The sequence below is a fragment of the Tenrec ecaudatus genome, chromosome 13 (genome assembly GCF_050624435.1).
Source record: "Tenrec ecaudatus isolate mTenEca1 chromosome 13, mTenEca1.hap1, whole genome shotgun sequence".
Lineage (NCBI taxonomy): Eukaryota > Metazoa > Chordata > Mammalia > Afrosoricida > Tenrecidae > Tenrec > Tenrec ecaudatus.
This window is the reverse complement of record NC_134542.1, coordinates 115,511,617-115,534,335: the sequence shown is the minus strand read 5'-3', so window position 1 is coordinate 115,534,335 and position 22,719 is coordinate 115,511,617. Positions and strand designations below refer to the sequence as shown.

Here is a 22,719-nt window from a genome sequence, read left to right as displayed (position 1 = left end):
GAGTCTCTGCTCCAGCCCTTTCGTTCTCAAAAAGATGGCTTTTCTTGTTTGGTTGGCTGTTTTGGGTTCTTCTGATGCCTGTTACCAGATCCCATCACTTTTAGAGACAGCCTAGGGCAACACAGCTCAATCTATGTCGGGCAGGGCCTGTGTGAATATTTCCCAGTCTTCCAGGAAGCTCTTCGTGTTCCTGCTGCCTGCCTTCCCCACCCCTAAAAAGCGAAACAGCACCACCACCTTCTAGCTTTTAAAAAACGTCCATGCCGGGAAGCTGCTTTGGGCACTGCTATTTTCAGTACCTAATGCATTTCAGATTTTGACTAATTCAATGTGTACAAAAGAGCCTTACCTTTTCTTTTACTAAACGACCCAACAGTTTTTCATTCGGTGTACTGGAAGAGAACCAAAAGATGAGGTCTTTCAAGATCAAACAGTAATTTAAAAACACAGCCTTAAACATCTCCTTTGTCTTTTAAAAGGACAATAACTACTGAAACCCTGATATGTAAACGTGTTTGTTTAAGCATACTGAATTTCTATAGTCAAGAGTTAAGTCTTTGCATTGAAGAACAATTTCTAGAATACTTCAAAGTGTAGCTTGACTTCAAAGCAATTGTAGAATTTATAGTTTGCATTATCAAATGTCACCTAGCAATAAAGGGAATGCTTGGATCATATTGCTATATTTGTGAAACGTACAATAAATTACTAAAAGTTAAGACTTTTGAATAAAATGTTTTCAAGAAAACCTTGAAGCGCAGCAATCATTCTCTCCCCCTGGGTACCGCTGCAATGCCCTACGCTTTAACTGCAGCGCTTGCACAAAACGCAAGTAGATGGTGATTTTCAACCCTACTGAACTACACACTTTCTATTTCAAAATGATCAGTTGTGTGATTTGGATTTAGATACTACATCCCTGTAAGGAAGCACCTTCCAAAAGTTTGTAGAAAAATCTCATTGTCTTTTAATGACATTCTACCATGAACTTTCTGAAGACCCTCATAGAATAAATAAAGAATAGTCATTGTTACAATTAAAAAAAAAATCTTAACAGCTTTGTGCCCCAGTACTGGCCAGTGATTTAGACAGCTATCTGTATTCTCTAATACCATGGATTTGGAAATAAAAGTAAGATCGTAGGTGGCGAAATCACAGTTAAATGTTCTTATACTCGTTTTATGGTTAAATCACTTTTAAAAAGAGTTGACCAGACATCATCACAATCAGTTCTAGTGCTCCCCCACCTTCCGATACTCTTTAAGGAGTTGTAGTATTAGATGAGAAAGGGAAAAGGGAAATAAAAGTATCTGTAAGTATGATCAGGTTTAAGCTACATTAAACACAATACTATTTTACTTCTGATTACACGTCAAACAGCGAAAGCATCACCCTGTATCCCAAAGTTAGTAAAATGTAAGTTTATCATCTGAGTGAAGATCAAAACAAAGTATCATTCACCCACTGTTTATCCTTTCACACCTTCAAATTAATTAATAGCCTTTTAAAAACCCCAAAGACAAACCTCAGGTCCTCTTCATCCCCCATTTCAATGCCAGCTCCCCTCAGCATAGCCAATGCTTCGCAATATTCTAATCTTAGAGTTGGCTCCAAGAATTTGAATGGTTCACATGGGAACTGCTTATTCACTGTTTGAATTTCAACCTGAAACCTGTTTGAATAGTGATTTATTAGTTAATAAAAGCAAGTGAGATAAATGTTTCCCCCACTAGAGGACACTGTAGCAATAAAAAAACCAAATTCTTTGAATCAGTGTGAACACCAGGAAAAGTATTATCAGCAAATTATTTAAGTTAACAAATGACATTTAAATACTTAAAATATTAACATGATTTTTCAGTCTCACATTTGTCACCACAGTAGAAATTACACATTTAAAACTCTCTAATTCATGTCAGCTAACAGAAACATAACCTGTATATTTTACAGGGCAATAGAATCGGACTTTTCCTCGCCTAGCACTCCTCTCACCAGGGAAGAACAAAGCAATACCGACTTCTCATCATACTGTAAACCTGTGTCAGTGTCTTTCCCATTTGATCACCCCATAGGACAGTACCCTCCCTCCCACACACAGTAGGTCCAAAGACAAGTATTTGCTGCAGAACTGAGTTTCTGCTGTAGACGATATTTTATTGTGATTTAAAAAGTGTGTTCCTGTTCAACTATCTATAGTTGCTATCAGTAGTTGCTTACATTTTAACAGCTGAAACGGAAATCGTGCACAGAATAAATGGGGATTCATTATACTAGTCTCCTTGCAGCTGGATGTGGTTTGACGCTGACCAAAATTAATGGAAATAAAAATATCTACTTACCTTCTGTGAAAACAATAGAAGTTAAAATACTACCACTTCCTGAATGGTCTTAATGATTTTTCATGAGGGCAATAAATCTTAGCCATTGATTTGTTAAAATTTTGATACTAGAAGGGCCAAGAGGACCCCAAAGATTGATTTTTAAATTGTTTTTCTTTGGATATTAACCTCCATTAAAGGCAATCAATGACAATACAAGCAATCTATCAATATTTCATATATTTTTCTTATATGAGAGGTAAGTATTCATGACAAATGAGAGAGACATGATACAAGACAGGTAACCCAAATGACAAATGACACAGGCAGGTACCCAAAGAAGACTTTTATTTTCCAACGGCCACCTTACATTGGCCATGTGATCATGGTGTCTGACTTGCTATAAGTTAGAGATCTGATTAATCCCAAGGGCCCAAGCCATCCTTGGTTTGTTGTTATAAAAACCGAAGTGGAAAATTCATACTCCAATGTTAAATTGAAGAGCTACTAATACTAAAATTAACAGGCTTCATCACTTTTTTGTCTTTTGGCTAAGACCAAGTGTGAAATAAATGGCCTTCAGAAACTTTCTTGAATTATAAATAGGAAAAGGAGAAAATACCTGTTCCTTAATCATGATTTCAAAAATCATGACTGTGGTTGTTACATAATCTGGTGTCAATTTGAGAATATTAAGAGTGAAGGGTAGGGTCTAGCCTGTCAATCAGGTTGCCACTCGATGACCTCATTTGGAGATGCAAAGGAGATAAATAGCTCACTGGAGGCCAGACACTCTCCCCGGAGACATTCCTGTTGACAAGCCACATGGAGCTATGCTGACGGCAGCCAGAGCCTTGGAGCTGGAGGTGCCACGTGGAGACCCATGCCAGCACTGAGATGCTTCCACTGCCACTGGATCCACAAGAATTTCTACCCACACTGGCCTGTGATCTTCCTGCACTCAGCGTCACTGTATGTGTTGCGTGAGTCTGAAGAGGAATTTACAGACTGGTATCGGACATATGGGCTAATAATGGACTTATGGACTTGACCTGGACTGGTCTGGGATGTTTTCTTAATATACAATCAGTCTTTTATATAAAACTCTTATACACATGAGAATCTATGAATTTGTTTCTCTAGTCCATCTGGACTAACACAGAGACTTTGGTTTAAAAGAAAACCTCAATTTCTGATGTGTGGACTTTTTTGATTTTAAGTTGCTAAAAATAGATGGCATCAAAATGTTTCACAGGCTAAAGGAGTTGCCTGGAAACTATCTGCACCTAAGGGGTCAGGCGGGCCCCTATGAGTTGGAATCGATCTGAGGCACACACAGCAGCAGTTACCAGTGGGCATTTCCTATAGTTTAATTTTCAGAGCACTTTGAACACATCTAGTAATTTTCTGGTCAATTCACCAGATCCTACACCTACAGGTAAAAAGTCCCTTCATTCTACTAGATCCCGAGTCTTAATGAGTCTGTCCACATGCAAATTAAGCTTGTGTCAGAAACGGTTAAGTCCTGGATCAGTTTATGTCTACATTGAGTGCATGCCATATGCCAGGCACAGGTGAAGCAATTTACACATGCTAATTTATTTAATTCTCACAACACAGCACCGAGGTGGGTAATCATATTATCTCCAGCTAACAGCTGAGGAAACTGAGGCTCAAATTTGCATGTTTCAAATCAATGATTGCCTTTAATTATAGAACCTGAGCTGATTTAAATGTAAAAAGAGTAAGGTTAAAAAAATACGTTTTACCTTTCTTGCAGCCCTTTGAATATTTGGACCAAGGTGTCAGCAATCTCTTGTACCACTTCATGGTAATGGTAATTAAAAGCCATTTCAATATCCAAACCAACAAATTCAGTCAAATGTCTATGGGTATTGGAGTCTTCAGCTCTGAACACTGTAAAGTTAAATCAATAAACGGTAAATGGTACTTTCAAGTTTAAAGAAGCTAAGATTCAAACCCAAAATTAGAGGAGTCTCCAAATCTTCTCCTTACAGGGCTGGATGGACCTTTGAAGAGCCATCTGTTTGGCTTCCTTTTGGGTACCATGGTCATGACAAACTCCTACAGTCATCTAGCAAAAGCCTCAAAGGTCAGTTTGTAAATGAGGGTCCATGAAATGCCAAAGCAAACGCAAGACCCTGAGGTGTCTTCTCAGCAATTTAAAACAGGTGTAGGTATGACCCATACACTGAGGAGTTCCCACTCATGACAATTTCACTCAAACGAAACAAGCCCCTGCACAAGTGAACATTAGGCACACACTAGCCATTAACTTGGTCCAAAGTACAGCTATCCCAACTGTACTTTGCTCCTCCATGGTCTTCCTGACTGGGCTGTCAGATTTAGACTCCTGGAGCACGTTCTTTCCTCAGTCACTCATGATTCCCAAACGCCCCCATAAAAAGACGCTGTGGCCAAATGCACAACACACTGAGACCGAATGGTGTCCACTACAATGACATCTCTGTTGACTCAATGAGGGGGCTTCAAAAAGTTGGTGGAAAAATGGATTTTTATCCACAATGCCCACTTTTGTTTGAATTTTCTCTTATGGTGACTGAAGCAAATTCCACCTTTTCCCTCTTTTGAACTTACTATCCAGTCTATATAATTAACACCAGTCTGATGATTATGCAATGTGAAAATAATTTGATTATGCATGTTTTATCCTGCCTAGGAAACAGGGTGGGTATTCCCTTGCCATTCAAACTGTGCTCTGCAAACTAGCAGCACTGATATTACGAGAGAACATGTAAAAACCACAGAAATCTTAGCCTAAATAATTTATATATCATATATACTTATATATTTATATATAATAATTATCAAGGGTTAATGAGGGAGGGCGGGGGAGGGGGAAGGGGAAGCCAAGAGCTCAAGTAGAAAGAAAATGTTTTGAAAATGATAATGGTAACATATGTACAAATGTGTTTGACACAATGGATGGATTGTGATAAGAGCTGTAAGAACCCCCAATATTAAAATGATTAATAAAAAAATCTTAGGCCTGATCCCAGATCTACTGATCAGAATCTGCACTGAACAAGATCCCCGGGTGAGTCATGTGCATTTTTGAGAAGTGCTGGTTGGTTCTTCTTCATGTACATGGTACCTAGCATGAAGCTATATATGCAGCAGGTGGTTAATAAATTCAGGTAAGACACTGAATGATCTTGCCAGTTTCTCCATTAGCAAGCACTTAACTTTTATTAAGCCATCAACAAACTTCTAAGAAATAACTTGGTACATTTTAAAGAATGATGTAAAGCTGGTATTTTGCTTATAATCAAGCTCATAAAAGAATCTGCCACATGATTCTGTCCCAGTGCTTGGCTTTTAACACATTATATCTTTAAAACAAGAAGTTACTATAATACACAAGGGGGCTTCAGGAGGCTCCTGGAAAAAAAATAACCTTTACTTTTGGAAGACTGTGACTACCTGTTCTGTATTACCGATGGAGAGTATAACGTTTCATCCAAATGGGAGTTAGTTAATTCAAAATGAAACATAGGAAGGCCTTAGTGGCACAGTGGACTGCTACACACGAGGTCAGTAGTTCAAACCCACCAGCTGCTCCACAGAAGAAAGATGAGGCTGTCCATTCCTATAAAGATTCATAGCCTCAGAAAGCCTAGGGAGCAGTTCCATATGGTTGGTCACTAGGAGTCAGAATTGATTGGATGGCAATGGCATGAATTTTTAAAGTGAAGTATCTCCAAGATTAAAAAAAACAACTGCCCAGCATTCTGTGGGAATACAGGATGGAGCTTTTCTAGGAACTTTTTAAAATCCCTTTGTATAATGCTAAGGTTTATATATAGTCACACAAATGACACTCGGTTGCCAAAGTCTTGTGGCACATGCTTCATTTTATCTTTTTGAAATACCTAAAACACTGAATAAAGCCTAATATTGAGGCAGTTAACAGACACAAACATCGAACCCTTCAAAATATCTGTACATTGTATGCACGTAACATAGGTTTCTAAAGCCATAGCTACTGAAAATGAACTTCAACAGAATCATATTCACCAAAACCTTACCTGGTCCAATACAGAAAACTTTCTCAAAGTCAGCACAGATACACATCTGCTTATACAGCTGTGGGGACTGAGCCAGGTATGCATTATTTTTAAAATAGGACACAGTGAAGACATTGGCTCCTCCTTCACTGGCGGCTAAAATATAAATATTCTTATTAGTATAATCAATGACAAGCTCATTGGTGCAAATCTAAAAAAAAACAAGTAGTTCAAGTAGTTTACTTAAAAAAAAGGGAAAGCCATCATGGCAGATAAATCCTCATGGATCGGTTTATTCTCCTTACATGTTTTTCTAAACAGTTTCTAGGTAAGTCAGACATACGTCTTTGAGAATACCTTCACTTGAATGTATTCCCTTCCTTCCTGTGTCAATTTCAAATCTATTAAAATGACTTTGGGGTTGGAAAAATAAATAAACACAGATATATTTATAACCAATCTAAATATCATTTGTAATCGTTACTTAAAACACACAGAAAGGTGTTACTTAAGCAACTCCAATAATGGTAAAATGAGTCAGGTAAGATTTTCAAATGAGTGAGAATTAATGAGATTACCCCATTTGTAGTATCTCGTGATTTTACAATGCGGTTTGTAGAAAACAAAATTGCAATCCCATTTCGAAAGAAACCTGCCTTGCATAAGCAAATGTGGTGAAGAAAGCTGATGGTGCCCGGCTTTCAAAAGAGATAGTGTCTGGGGTCTTAAAGGCTTGAAGGTGAACAAGCGGCCATCTAGCTCAGAAGCAAATAAGCCCACATGGAAGAAGCACATCGGCCAGTGCGATCACGAGGTGCCCAAGGGACCAGGTATAAGGCATCATGCAAAAAAAAAAAAGATATAAGTGTGTGTATGTATGTGTATATATGTGTATATGTATATATGTATATATGTATGTGTATATATGTATATATATATCATATTAAATGAAGGGGGAAGTGCAGAGTGGAGACCCAAGGCCCAAGTGTTGGCCAATGGAGATCCCCTCATAGAGGGGTTTAGGAGAGGAGATGGGTTAATTAGGGTGTGAGGTAGTATCGATGAAGAACACAGCTTTCCCCCAGATCCTGGATGCTTCCTCCCCCCAACTACCATGATCCGAATTCTACCTTGCAGGGCTGGATAGGACAGAGGCTGTACACTGGTACATATGAGGGTTGGAGGTACAGGGAATCCAGGGTGGATGATACCTTCAGGACCAAGGGAGTGAGGGACGATGCTGGGAGAGTGGAGGGTGAGTGGGTTGGAAAGGGGGAACTGATTACAAGGATCCACATGTGACCTCTTCCCTGGGAGAGGGACAGCAGAGAAGGGGGGAAGGGAGACTCCGGATAGGGCAAGATATGACAAAATAACGAGGTATAAATTACCAAGGGCATATGAGGGAGGGGGAAATGGGGAGGGAGGGGGGTGGAAAAAAGAGGACCTGATGCAAGGGGCTTAAGTGGAGAGCAAATGCCTTGAGAATGATTGGGGCAGGGAATGTATGGATGTGCTTTATACAATTGATGTATGTATATGTATGGATTGTGGTAAGAGTTGTTTGAGTCCCTAATAAAATGTAAAAGAAGAGAAAAAAATGATTAGGGCAAAGACTGTACAGATGTGCTTTATACAATTGATGTATGTATATGTATGAACTGTGAAAAGAATTGTATCAGCCCCAATAAATTGTTAAAATAAAAAAAAAAAAAAAGAAAGAAAGAAACCTGCCTAATGAAAGCAGTTCCTGCTGCAGCTGATGTGAGATGGAAGCCGGCTTTGTGTGTGTTACTGCCTCATCCTGTCCTCGCTATCGCACCCCACTCCTGAAGGGAGGGCCGGTGGCGCACCGCTGATGGCGGCACAGCTGTCAACACACAGCTTCTCTCGCAACAAGGGACTCACTTGGAATTCCAAAACCAAACCAAACCCACCAAAATAACACCACCAACAAAAACACACAGTATTAAGTAATTCTGTATAAACCCAGAGCATTTCCAAGAGTTAGGAGGCATTATTCTGAAGCATACCTGAAATAATTTTGGGAGTCTGTATTTCCACAAACCCTTTGTTAATTAGCGTCTCTCGGAAGAGATGGCAGATGCCAGACTGGAGACGGAAGATAGCCTGGCTAGTTGATGTCTACAAGTCAATAACAAAATCTAATTAAATCAAGTGAGCATTCACTAAGTGTTCTAGGCTTTGCTGGAAAATACAGAAAAAGAAAACCATTCTTGCTCTCAAAAATTTTCTAAGTCTAATAGTAAAGAAGAACAAAAAACACACAAATAAATATTAATAGATAGAAGGTAACAAGACATGCTGATATGTAATGATTATATATGATCATTAAATTAAATAAGGTAGAATATATAGCTATTCTCTTAGAAATGCTTAGTGAACAAATGTTTTCATTTGTAAGATTTCCATAAAAGAAAAATAGTTTTAAATAATTAATAAAGCATCTTACACACTGAATTCTTTTTTTGTTCTTAAAGAGGCAAACCCATTATATGATGTATTATTTATCACTTTGTATAGTATAATAATGCTGTCTTAAAGAAATATTTTAGCACTTGACAAGGAATGAATATGCTTTCACTGGAACCATTACTAACAGATTATAGCCATGTGTTGTTATTATTATAAAGTGTGTTGTTTATAATTTGGGGGAAACCCCACAATAAATGGTTGACATCATAATACCGATTTCCCAGGATGGCGCAGAAAACAATTAATATCAGTACTCTAAACTTTCTATCAATCGTCACCTTCCTGTATGCTCGCCTTCTCTTCCCCAGTTTCTCTCTTCTACTCTGCTTTTAGACCAGATTAGTTCTGACAATGAACAGAGAGCTCTAGACTGATTTCAAACCAACTGGGTCCGATGAGTTAGATGAAGAACCCCAGTCTTGCATCTAATCTTATTAGAAGAAATGCAATTACTTGCCCCATGTCAAAAGGCTGGATCCTGAGTGCAAGCAGATTAGTTAGTTAGACAGCACTACCCTCTGAAAGCACTGCTGACAGCAAAGTGTACTTTTACTAAAAACAAAACAACAAAAGCCCAGAAAATAAATAACTTCAGATTTCCATCTACCAGGGTTAAATATTCATATAAACTCAAAGGCATACATGAATCACTTCTTATAAAACAATAGAGACCATTTAAAATCTCTTCCTATAGATTTATTTTCAAGATATCTACATTTTAAACGATGCAAAAAGACTTGTGTCTTTTTTACATTATGCGGTTGAGTCAAACATTCAGTTCATCCAATCCAAACAAGTTGCCTCATCTTCTGCTTTCAAAACCTGCCAACCTACTTAAAACCGAAGGCCGGTTTCATCACTACAGAGACGCACAGAGAGACGAACTGCATCTCACTAACAGACACTCCACAGCGGGGTCATTAAATAGGGTTTCCTGCCATCTGGCTCTTGTAGCTAGCCAAACCAATGCACTTCAACCTGTTATCTAATGGAAATTAATTTCTGCAATAACTGTCACAGCTTATATAGCATTAATAGAAGTTTAACAGATTGTTTGTTTACAAACCATTCTGTGCCCACATTTTCTATCTGCTGACTGTTCAAACAGGCACATTAATGTGCAGCATTTATGAAGAAAATAGATTTATATGATTTTAAGAAAAAGCACTGTTTTCTTACTTCCCCCAGCAGTTAGGCTCTTCAAGTCAAGTCAACTGCTAGAAAGACAGGCACCTTTCTTGACTACATCTATCTGATTAAATAAGACATCACTTCCTAGTAATCCACATGATAATTATGATATGCCCTAATTTCTATCTAGTTATTTACATGCTTGAGAATATTCACTAGCAGTTTAAAAAAAATGGTTTAATTTGAGAACTGGGCATCATGGGGTAAAGATTTAGGCTACAAAAAAGGGATAAACCAAAAGACATGACTCCACATAAGATGTTCCTTAACAGTAAATAAAAATGAAGGAAAAATATTTCAAAACCATCCTAAACTATTTTGATTACTTATCAGACCAACAAAAAGCCCATCACTGCAATGAGGGGCACACTGTGCTAGCACATCTAGACCAGTCATTCCTGCTGGCGGAAGAGAACACGGACCAATCGTTCAGAGGCTTGGATACCCCTGCCCCACGCTCACTGTGCTCAGAAGAACCTCTGTCTTCAAATCCAGCTCGGTCAACTAACTGAGCAAAGGAAGAGCACCGAGCAGACCTCATCCGAATCTGACACATCTTACACCTCCGCCCGGGTCAGCGTTCCACGTTTAGTCCTCTGCAAAAAAGCATTGCTTTTGCACGAGAGGCCAGCAGAACAGCTAAATCTAAGAAACCAGAAGGGGAACTTTTCTTGTTCTGGGTAAATCAAGTCATTCTAGGTAGAACTTATCTAAAGAGAAACAAAGTCATTATTTTTAGGGATTATCTTTAATTGTTACCCTATTACATATGGACTGAGATAATCAACTTCTCTTGTGTCTACAAATTTGATAGTTATGGTAAAAATCTAACAGATCCAAATTCTTACTAAGTTTACAGGGAGTACAATAAAAGAAACCTGTGCTTAAGAAAACAGCTGTGTATGTAAGTCTGTTTCAAGTGCCGCGCTTCTAAACTAGCTATACAACACAAAAAGTTAAAGCAATACGCTGACTATTAACTTCAAGGCACTGGTTTATCTGAACCTTTCATTCTGAACTGGATAGGAAGCTACATATATTTTTTATACATAATTCCACGCTACTATACTCATTTGTACCTAGATATGAATAAAAAAGTATTTCCCAAAGCAGTACTAACATCCCCTGGGTGGGTGTCTGAAGTGATCCAGGGACTGAAAAAGTAGCTAACTACAATTTATCCTGGATTATGAGCTACAGTGTGAAACAGTTCACTGCTGGGGGGCACTGAGTTCCCCTACCTGGTCCCCACAGAGGGAGCAGCAGGCCAAGTGAGTTTGGGAACCTGTGCTTTAGAGTAACTCTTGTCTGTTTGGTCCCATATAGATATTCTTAAAGAGCACAATGGTCAAGGGTGAGCTCACTGACTTTTGGAGATAATCTATTTAAATTCATAAGGTTTTCAGTGGCTAATCCCTCAGAACTGGAAAAGCCTTTTCCTTCCATGTCGTCTGTTCTTAGTCTGGAAGCTCTGCTGGAACTGTTCACCTTGGGTGAGCCTGCTGGTTTTCAAAACAGTGGCGACATAGCTTCCAGAACATGCAAGCCATCACCATATGGCAAACTGACATTCAACCACTTTAAGATAAAGAACCAATGGCACAGAAGGAAGAAGTACAAACTGTACAGAAAGCATGAACAAAAATCCAGGTTCCAGAAATTGGTGGAATACCAATCAAAATGTTTCAACAAAGTCATGCAGCCCTCAATAATCTGTGCCAAAAATGTGGAAGACAGCTACCTCATTAGCTAACTGGAGGGATCCAGATCAATTCCAAGGAAAGGTGACCCAGAGAGCAGAAATTACTAAAGAGTATCACCAGTATCACATGCAAGCAACATTCTGCTGAAGGTAATTCAACAATGGTTACATCAGCACCTTGACAAGGAATTGCCAGAAATCTAAGCTGGATTCAGAAGAGGATGTGGCGCAAGGGCTATCACTGCTGACAGTGAAGGCTCTTGGCTGAACGCACTGTGTTAGTCTGGGTACCTTAGAGAAACAAATCCACAGAAACCACATGGATAAGAGTTTTATATAAAGGTTAAGTGCACATCAAGAAAACATCCCAACCCAGTGCTGCCCAAGCCCACAGTCCAACATTAGCCCATATGTCCAATGCCAATCCACAAAGTCCTCCTCCATCTCACAAAACACATGCAATGTTGCCGACTGTAAGAGGAAGTCAAACCAGTGTGAATGTATAAGCATCTCAGCGCTGGCAGGGGTCTCCACACAGCTGCTCCAGCACCCAGGGCTGCAATGGGGTAGGTCCATGTGGCCTCTCCTCAGGGATGTCCTGCAAGAAGTGAGCCTTGCCAGCTGGAGCAGGGAACTGGCTAAGGCAGTTGCACCCTGGTCCCATTATCAGAAAGCAAGAGACCTGAGAACTCAGAAGGCAAGGCTCCCTGAGCCATTTATCTCTCCGTCCTTCAATTATCCCCACATGAGTTTATCAGCCAGGTTGGCACAATAAACTTTATCTCAGCATAGGATACCAGAAAGATGTTTATTTGTGTTTTACTGACTACATCAAGGCATTCATTTGTGTGGATTTTAACAAATCCTGGGTAGTACTGAGAAAAATGGGAATTCCAAAATAATTCATTATGTTCATGTGGAACCTGCACATGAATCAAGAGGCAATCATTTGAAGAGGACAAATGATTACCGAATGGTTCAAAATCAGGAAAGGTGTGGTCTGTCAAAAGTTGTATCCTTTCACCATACTCACTTACTCTATGCTGAGCAAATTATCTGAGAAGCTGGATTAGGTGAAGAATTCAGCATAGGACTGGAGGAAGGTTCATTAACAATCTGTGGTATGCAGATGACACAATCTAGCTTGCTTAAAATGAAGAGGACCGGAAGTACTTGCTGATGAAATAGAAGATTACACCCTTCAGTAAGATTACAGCTCAGTGTAATGAAAGTCTAAATCCTCACAACTGGACCAGGAGACAACATCGTGATAAAGAGAAAAGAATAATTTTAAGGATCTCCTTTTGCCCGGATCAATATTCATGGAAGTAGCAGTCAAGAAACCAAATGGCATATTGCATTGGGCAAATTTGCTGCACAAGGCCTATGCAAAGTGAAGAGCAAGGATGACACTCTGAGGACTGAGATGTGCCCGCAGTCACTCCATACGGATGTGACGAACAGGCAATGAATGAAATCAAGAAGACTGCAGCAGAACTGAATCTTCTGAATGATGCTGTCGGTGAAGAAGACGTCAAGTACTGTGGATGCCAGAAGAACACCCACGCGTCTGTCTGGGAAGAAGCATGGCCAGAATGCGACTTAGAGGAGAGGATACAAGGCTTTTTTCCAAGTACTTTGAACACAGTAGCAGGAGAGTCTAGTCCCTGGAGAAGGGTGTCATGCTTGGTAAAGCAGAGGGCAAAAACAAGGAAGACCCTCATGGAGATGGAGCGATGCAGTGACTACAACCGTGGGCTCAGACGTAGTAACAACAGTAAGGATGGTGCCGGGCCAGGGAGGGTTTTGTATGTTGGACACAGGGTTCCTATGCGTCAGTGGCAACTCTGCACAGGACTGCAGGAACAACTGTCAAGGTGACAAAGAATTGGAGCGTTAGCTACGGTATTTCAATCGAGGAGGAAGATGTGGTCAAAGTATTAAGAAAGAAAGATGACACTGGCTCTGTTACGATGATGAAACCACTGAACTCTCACTTGCCACCGAACCAGAAGAGGAAACAAAAGACCCATAAGCCCACTGTGCAAACCAAGAGGGCCGAGAACTCCTTTAGTAATTCTGCACGCAGCCCACTTCCCCCAGGATGGAAGCACTAACTACTCCTCTCCACTGGGTCAGTCTAAAATGTGGAATGCCCCCTTGCTGAACCATCTGTCCAAAGCTGGTATCATCCGGAAGGGAACCCACTGAGTGGCTTCATGTTACCTTGTCATTTTAAAATGAACAAAGTCAAGATCCTGTGAGGTCCTTTCCAAGGAATACAAGTCGGTCGGAAAGATAACTTGTTCTTGTATATGTGCATACAGACAAATCCCAATTGGTTTTGTAAGCCCGAGGCAGGGATGGCACTGTTGTCCTATTTGACTTCAATTCAATCAGACCACTGCATGCATACATGAAGCGTACCCTAAGATCAATGACTCTGTTGTCTAGTCTGGTATCTTGGTTAACAGTTGCTCGTCCTTCCTGAAAAAGCAAAAGCAAAAAAGATACAACAGGTTATTTTGCTGATTTTAAAAAATACTACAAAAATGCTTTTAGACACTATGGGGACTTTTAAGTGCGAATACAAGGGCAGGTATTAATAGTATGCCCCTTTCAAATGACTTACAATCATTTTAATCTTTACTCAATATACCTCAGGCTTCCTGCCTCAAGAGGAGGGATCCAGGATAACGGTAGAAATTATTAAGAAGCAGGGACAGCGCGAGTTAAGTGTTGAGAGAGAGAAGGAAGAGAAATAATAACCCAGATATGTTAATATCCTCTCTCCACCCAACACACACAAAAGCCTTTCCTCATTATGGGGACATCTGAGAATTAACCAATTACATCTTTATTGATTTATGGATTCTACATGCTTGACCCAGTCTGATAAGGAGTCCTGGTGGTGGCGCAGTTCAGCACACAGCTTACTGAAAGGTTAGCAGTTTGAACCCCCAGCTGCTCCAAGGGACAAAGACGTGGTTATCTACAATCTGTGTACGGGCAGTCTCTCTCTGTCTTACAGGGCAGCCACATGCAGAAACGGACTTCATGGCACACAACAACAGCACTGGGTTGAAAGAAGAGATCACATCTGATAGAGAGTAGCAGTTCTCCAAGTACGATCGGGGGACTCCCATTCTCTCACGAGCGTACCAGGGAGTGTTTCCAGAGGCTGCATGATGCATTACTTCACAAGGGAATAAATGCAGAGGCAGCTACGAGAATCTAATCATCACTATTAAACCATACAATCTAGAGAAATGTAAAACATTTTAAAGAAATGTAAAACAACTTATTTGGATATAAAACGATTTGTAAAAGAGTAATGTACATTAATAGTACATACAAGGGCACTTCAAAAAACCTCATGGAAAAATCCACTATCTTTTAATTCCATTTTCCATGAACTTTTTTAAGTGTCTTCATACTGTCTTGTAAGCTTCCACAGCCATACCCACAGTGACACCAGCTTAATGGGTTCATTTCTAAGAGTATCAAGAGAGGCTGACACCAAATTCTGAGAACTGCTGGTCTAAGATTGAAATGAATAAAAATGAAGTTAAAAAAATGAAGCTCTGCTGAATTCATAGGTACCCATAATATAAAAGCAGGACATCAGGTTTTTCAGTTTTGCAAACTAAGCACAGTGCTTCAAAGGTTCAATGGCTACCTCTTCTCCTTCCCCTTCAGGCCGAACAGCATCATCCAGTTGCAGGGGCAGGCGGGGCTCAGCCAAGCTGACCACATAAACCTAAAAGTGAGATATTAACAGTAACATGAAATCCATAAAGCCTGACACATTTTGTTTACATACCAATCTGAAGTTTACTTAAGCGTGAAAAACTGTTTACAAACATTTTTTACTGAAACTACTTGCTAAAATTAAACGAGATGACACACAATTGCCACCTATAAAATTGAGAGTACTTTGTGTGTGTGTGTGTGTACCACTGCGGGTTTTTAGGGAGGAAAATAAAGCTTTCTACTCCCATAAACAGTTACCGTCTCAATACTCACACAGGCAGTTCTAGCCTGTCCTAGAGGCTTGACTAGATGGCAGCAGGTTTGGTTTGTTTGGGTGGGCTGTTGCAACAGCTAAAGAAAATAACATATATACAAAGAGACTGTCAACTCTAAGGTGCATACAAATGCAATAAGCAAGAGTACAGGGGGTCAAAGGTCTGGGCTTAAGGCCCTTCTCTATCATATTAAAACTGGCCTGAGGCAAATCACTTAACCTCAGAGCATTGATGATTACTCTGTAAAATGAGGCCTGCTGTATGAACCAAAGGGACTAATGAATGTGAAAATGTGCTCATGTGAAGGAGTCACTAACATGTGAGTCATTATGGTTAACAGCATCTGGCCATTACTAGTACTGGGACCCAATCCAGTCCAACTCTACCACGCCTTCTTCTATTTCTCATCCTTTCCCCAAATATCTTATTGCCTTGTCTCATCAATCATGTGACATCTCATTTCTCCTAGTGGGGAGCTGCTGCAAACAAATGATGTTCTTAACACCCCCCCCCTCCCAATCACTCCTTTTAGAGATAAAAAGCAGCTGAGTCATAAAGATTGAGCTAGAGTTTCTATGTTGTTGTTTTGTGTTAATGTTACTTTACTAGTTATCCCTGGCTATGATGTTCCAGTCTGCTTCCATAAAGATATCTGCCCTGGAAACCCTATTGCATTTACAGAAATTTATATTCACTCCAAAGTTAAAGACCTGCAGGGCTATCTCACTTTTTAAAAAAAAAAATCTCACTTACTTTTATAACTAGTGGAATCCATCATCATCTTCTTCATTTAGTTGTGAACACAGAGATGCTCAGACCAACAGAGATCCAGCTTAACACGGAGTTCTGCTTTGATGACTGTTGCTAAAGTGGGTTCTGATTTAAGTTCAATACCTTGTTTTTTTGTTTTGTTTATATCTTTCATAATTATTGTCTTTTAATATCACTATTTTTATAAATCCAATCTTTGTCTCTAAGGGTTGGAAACATTTCCTATAAATTTAAAGATCTGTTTGATGATTAAAAAGAGTCAGCACGATTGGCTACTCAAAGATACAGCGTCTGGAGTCTCAAAGGCTTGAAGTCAAACAAGAGGCCATCTAGCTGAGAAGCAACAAAGCTCACATGGGAGTAGCACATCAGCCTGTGTGATCACAAGGTGTCAATGGGAATAGGTACTGAAAGTTTAAAAACAGGCAATCAAATTTATGTGAAGGAGTATAGACAAGATGTATCCAAAACAAAAAATCTACACCCCCAATTATGGAAGTTATAAATGTGGTGTGTTATATAACACTAATACATCATAATTCAGGGACTACCTGTATCCAGTAACTGTTTGCTGGTTGAATAAATAAATGGTAAGGAAAAGTCATGTCATTTATTTTAAGATTCTATCTAGTAAAAAATATTTTATGCTTTGTGAAATATGCATGACTTTTATTATGGCAAAATTTGTAGATAAGCCCTTTAGATTTTCTATTTCTCATTAAGATTTATGAAGGTTATACTGTACATGAGCTAGTTAGACTATTTTATATTTACTTGATCTAATAAAAATCTTTTTATTTATTAGTGTATTCAAAAAATATCTTACTTGGAAGCTGAGGGAGAGGCTTTTTCGGTTAGTATAATGAATTAATTTTTAAAAATTCATTGAATGGGGGCTTATACAACTCTTAGCACAATCCATACATACATCCATTGTGTCAAGCACATTTGTGCATTTGTTGTCATCATCATTCTCAAAACATTTCCTTTCTACTTGAGCCCTTGGTATCAGCTCATTTTACCCCTCCCTCTCCATACCTCCCATAAACCATTGATAATCTATGAATTATTATTTTGTCATGCCTTACACTGTCTGACGTCTCCGTTCACCCACTTTTCTGTTGTCCATCCCCCAGGGATGGAGTCATATGGAGATCCTTGTCATCGGTTCCCCCTCTCTACCCCACCTTCCCTCTACCTTCTCACTATCACCACTATCATCCCTAGTCCTGAAGAGCTCATCTGTCCTGGATTCCCTTAATTTTATTTTTTATTTTTTTAAACGTTTTATTAGGGGCTCATACAACTCTTACCACAGTCCATACATATACATACATCAATTGTATAAAGCACATCTGTACATTCTTTGCCCTAATCACTTTCTTTTCTTTCTTTCTTTTTTTACATTTTATTAGGGACTCATACAACTCTTATCACAATCCATACATATACATAAATCAATTGTATAAAGCATATCCATACATTCCCCACCCCAATCATTCTCGAAGCATTTGCTCTCCACTTAAGCCCTTTGCATCAGGTCCTCTTTTTTTTCCCCCTCCTTCCCCGCTCCCCCCTCCCTCATGTGCCCTTTGTAATTTATACATCGTTATTTTGTCATATCTTGCTCTATCCGGAGTCTCCCTTCCCCCCCTTCTCTGCCGTCCCTCTCCCAGGGAGGAGGTCACATGTGGATCCCTGTAATCAGTTCCCCCTTTCCAACCCACTCACCCTATACTCTCCCAGCATCGCCCCTCACACCCTTGGTCCTGAAGGTATCATCCACCCTGGATTCCCTGTGCCTCCAGTCCTCATATGTACCAGTGTACAACCTCTGCCCTATCCAGCCCTGCAAGGTAGAATTCGGATCATGGTAGTTGGGGGGAGGAAGCCTCCAGGATCTGGGGGAAAGCTGTGCTCTTCATCGGTACTACCTCGCACCCTGACTGACCCATCTCCTCTCCTAAACCCCTCTATGAGGGGATCTCCATTGGCCGACACTTGGGCCTTAGGTCTCCACTCTGCACTTCCCCCTTCATTCAATATGGTGTACACACACACACACACACACACACACACACACACACACACACACATATTCTTTTTTTTTGCATGATGCCTTATACCTGGTCCCTTTGGCACCTCGTGATCGCACTGGCTGGTGTGCTTCTTCCATGTGGGCTTTGTTGCTTCTGAGCTAGATGGCCGCTTGTTCATCTTCAAGCCTTTAAGACCCCAGACACTATCTCTTTTGATAGCCGGGCACCATCAGCTTTCTTCGCCACATTTGCTTATGCACCCATTTGTCTTCAGCGATCCTATCATGGAGGTGTGCAGCCAATGATATGATGATTTTTTGTTCTTTGATGACTGATAACTGATCCCTCTGGGATCACTCGCTCACACAGGCTGGTGTGTTCTTCCATGTGGGCTTTGTTGCTTCTGAGCTAGATGGCCGCTTGTTTATCTTCAAGCCTTTAAGACCCCAGTCACTATCTCTTTTGATAGCCGGGCACCATCAGCTTTCTTCACATTTACTTGTTCACCCACTTTGGCTTCAGCAGTTGTGTCGGGAGAGTGAGCATCATAGAGTACCAATTTAATAAATGAAAGTATTCATGCATTGAGGGAGTGCTTGAGTAGAGGCCCAAGGTCCTTCCGCCACCTTAATATTAAACCTATAAATGTAGACAATTAGATCTATTTCCCCATCCTCATATATATGTTTGCATGTACATGTCTTTGTCTAGACCTCCATAAATGCCCCTTGACTCCCAGCTCCTTCCTCCATCTCCCTTGACTTTCCTCCTGCCCTACCACCATGCTCCGTCCCCACCTGGGCTACAGCTATACCTTTTCTCTACGCAACCTTACCCTTGATCATTCCCCATCAGGCCTGCCACTCCCTCCTCACTACCATTTTGGGTCCCATGTTGTTCCCTTGTCCCTGTGTTTATTAACACCACTTCCTTACCTTAATTTTACTTTTATCTCTGCTTTCATGATATGGTTAGCTTGTCATTTCTAGGATATAAGACTCATTGATAGGGTTAGTTCAAAATGAGACCAATCCAAAGAAAATCATGTAATCTGGCAAGTTATGACAGTAAAAAAGACAAAATTTTCTAAGCCTTGAAGAATTCCAAGACAATTTCAGCTAAACACTGTTTATGGATGGGTCACTTATTGTGAATCTGTCCACCTGCTTATCTGCCCTCTCTTTTAGATGCACACACACACACACACACAAAGGTGTGAAGAGACCATCTGTCTTAAAGGCTACTCCTTAAGAGAAATTTTATAATATATAATATAATGAGGTCTCATGCTGAGAATTGCAATTTAAATTTTCAGGGTTATTTCAATAGGACTAAATATGTGTGAATTTACTTATGGTATTTTAAAAGTCAATGATTAAAAAAAAATAAGTCAATGATAATGATTACTTTCGATTTTTTCCCCCCGAGAATAGATGGATAAATCTTGTATAAAAAGAAGCTACTAGATGGAATTGGGCCTCTACTCAAGGCTTCCCTCAATGTAAGAACACTTTATTCTATTGACCTGGCATTCCTTGATGCTCACCTTCCCGACAGGAGCACTGAAGACAAAGTGGGTGCATAAGCAAATATGGTGAAGAAAGCTGACAGTGCCTGGCTATCAAAATATATAGCATTTGGGGTCTTAAAGGCTTGAAGATAAACAAGCGGCCATGTAGCTAAGAAGCAACAAAGCCCATATGGAAGAAGCACACCAGACTGTGATCATGAGGTGTCGAAAGGATCAGGTATCAGGCATCAAAGACCCAGAACAAAAAATCCTATCATCGTGAATGTGGAGTGGAGTTCTAAAGGCCATCTGTAGACAACTGGACATCCTCTTACAGAGGGGTTGTAGGGAGGAAATGAGCAGCCAGGGTGCAGTATAGCACCAATGAAACATACAACTTTCCTTTAGTTCTTTAATGCTTTCTCCCTGCCACTATCATGATCCCAATGATACCTTACAAATCGGACTAGATCAGAGCATGTACATGGGGACAGATAAGAGCTGGAAATACAGAATCCAGGACAGATAAACCCCTCAGGACCAATATTGAGAGTAGCAATACCAGGAGGGGAAGGGGAAGGCGTGGAGGAGGGACCAATCATAATGATCTACCTATAACCTCCTTCCAGAGTGATGGACAACAGAAAAGTGGGTGAAGGGAGACGTCAGACAGTGTTTAAGACATGAACAAATAATAATTATAAAGCGTTTGTGAGGGAGGGGGGTGGGAAGGGCGGGGGGAAATGAGCTGATACCAATGGCTCAAGCAGAAAGAAAATGTTTTGAGAATGATGAGGGCAACAAATGTACAAATGTGCTTGACACAATGGATGGATATATGGATTTTGATAAGAGTTGTATGCGCCCCCAGTAAAATGATAAAAATAAAAAAATTAAAATCTAATGATTTCACTTATGTGAAAAAAAGAAGCTACTGTTGAAATATAAGACCAATATGGCATTACCTCTTGATTTTTCTATGAAATCTCATAAATAAAATCATAAGAATTTGTATAACACACCAACATTTAGAATTATATCAGAAGAAAATACATTGTGAGACAGACTCCTAATGGTGAATAAAGCTACTAAGTTATAGATTATATTTTACCCTCTGTGATTGTGGTAGATTGTTTGCAAAGTGGCTGCGATAATGAAATAATGCTCTGGGTCATGCATGTACCATTTCAATGATGTTGTCTCTCTTCCCAGTATGAGATGGAATCTATTTTTCTATCTCTTAAATCTAGGTTGTGCTATGTGACTTTGCTTATGGGATCTTTAATAAGCATGGCACCAGAAGCTTGTACACCAGGAGCTTCCTCTGTAATTGCCTGAAACACTGCTGGAACCCTGTGAAGAAGCCTGGGCTGCTGGCTAACAGGATGAGACCACATGGAAAGACGTTTCACGTACCTCTGTGAGCTCAGGCTGTGTCACATGGAACAGAGAGCAGCCATTTGAGATGGACGCTGCCTCAATAGACAAACTCAGATTTGTTGTTCTAAGCCACATGTATTGCGGAAGCCTTTACAGAACCAATTTAGCAATCAACTTCTAAATCTCAGCATTTCATATCAGCTCCACTTATTCAGGATACAAAGATATAACATGAAAAGTTACAAGAACTACTCAAATCTATTTCTGTACATAGTACACATTGTGAAAAAGTTACCTTTTGAACATGTAACTCAACATCTTGCTGTGTACAGCTTCCAATTTTCTGATTCACTTTTCTCACAACACCTTCTACATCCACGATGCTCTCTTTGTTGATGCTGTCAAAAAGAAAAAGAAAGAAAAAATCCCACGTTTAATAGTCTTACCAGAGGTGCCAAGCTCATTTGGTGTTTCAGCAGTAAAACTGAATATATTAAATTCTTCAGTATGGTAAGGTACTCAAGATAAAGCCAGTCTATTTAACCTACTTACAAGAAGTTATTATGTAGCACACTTTGTGAGATTCCTCAGAGATGATTTTTTTAAAATGCCACAATTTAGCTAGCACTAATAAAATACTCTGGACATAAAAGGAAAAAGTACCCACACTGAACTTTGAAAACCGTGAGTCTTTCAATTATTTATTAAAGAACATTTTCTTCATGCATTTCAGATTTACTATGATCAGTATTTCCTGTAACTAGAAACACTGGCCTCTATAAATTCAATTACTGATCAGGAATATAACTAAGTAAGAGAACAAGGTCCAAGGAGAGGATTTCAAGGTAATAGGGTATTAGAGCATTGTTTAATGATTAGATTCTCATTGTCTACAGTTTCTGTGTATATGTAGTCATTTGATTCCATGATAATCTATTGGACAGACTGCATTATTTTAGTAAAAAGAATGACTATAGGAAGGTTAATATCCACTGAGTGTAAATGCATCTCTTGGGCAGTTTAATTTGACAAGCAACTTTCATTTTGGAGACAAGACTGTATTAGAGCTTAAATTCTAAGTAGTTAGTTTTGTGGAAGGCTGTGTGTATAGTCTGTAGTGGGGGCCCCAACTCCATTTTCAGTCCTGACAGAAGCTCTTTCTGATCATTAAACCAACAAGGTGGCTAATATTTCGACAAGTTCTGGGCAATCTTAGGTAGCTTTGTCCTTCAGAT

At 39.7% G+C, this 22,719-nt stretch overlaps 1 protein-coding gene across 1 annotated transcript in view; it reads right to left on the bottom strand.

Moving 5' to 3' along the window:
* Nucleotides 1-22,719, bottom strand: part of DARS1 (aspartyl-tRNA synthetase 1) — an 83,447-nt gene that overhangs the window by 16,806 nt on the left and 43,922 nt on the right. Inside the window, exons 5-12 of the mRNA XM_075530025.1 lie at nucleotides 21,780-21,882; nucleotides 15,436-15,516; nucleotides 14,184-14,243; nucleotides 8,401-8,512; nucleotides 6,389-6,523; nucleotides 4,088-4,235; nucleotides 1,526-1,672; nucleotides 350-392 (exon numbers count right to left, since the gene is read on the bottom strand). Of these exons, the coding sequence (XP_075386140.1) occupies nucleotides 350-392; nucleotides 1,526-1,672; nucleotides 4,088-4,235; nucleotides 6,389-6,523; nucleotides 8,401-8,512; nucleotides 14,184-14,243; nucleotides 15,436-15,516; nucleotides 21,780-21,882 (829 nt within the window). The remainder of the gene's footprint in view (nucleotides 1-349; nucleotides 393-1,525; nucleotides 1,673-4,087; nucleotides 4,236-6,388; nucleotides 6,524-8,400; nucleotides 8,513-14,183; nucleotides 14,244-15,435; nucleotides 15,517-21,779; nucleotides 21,883-22,719) is intronic.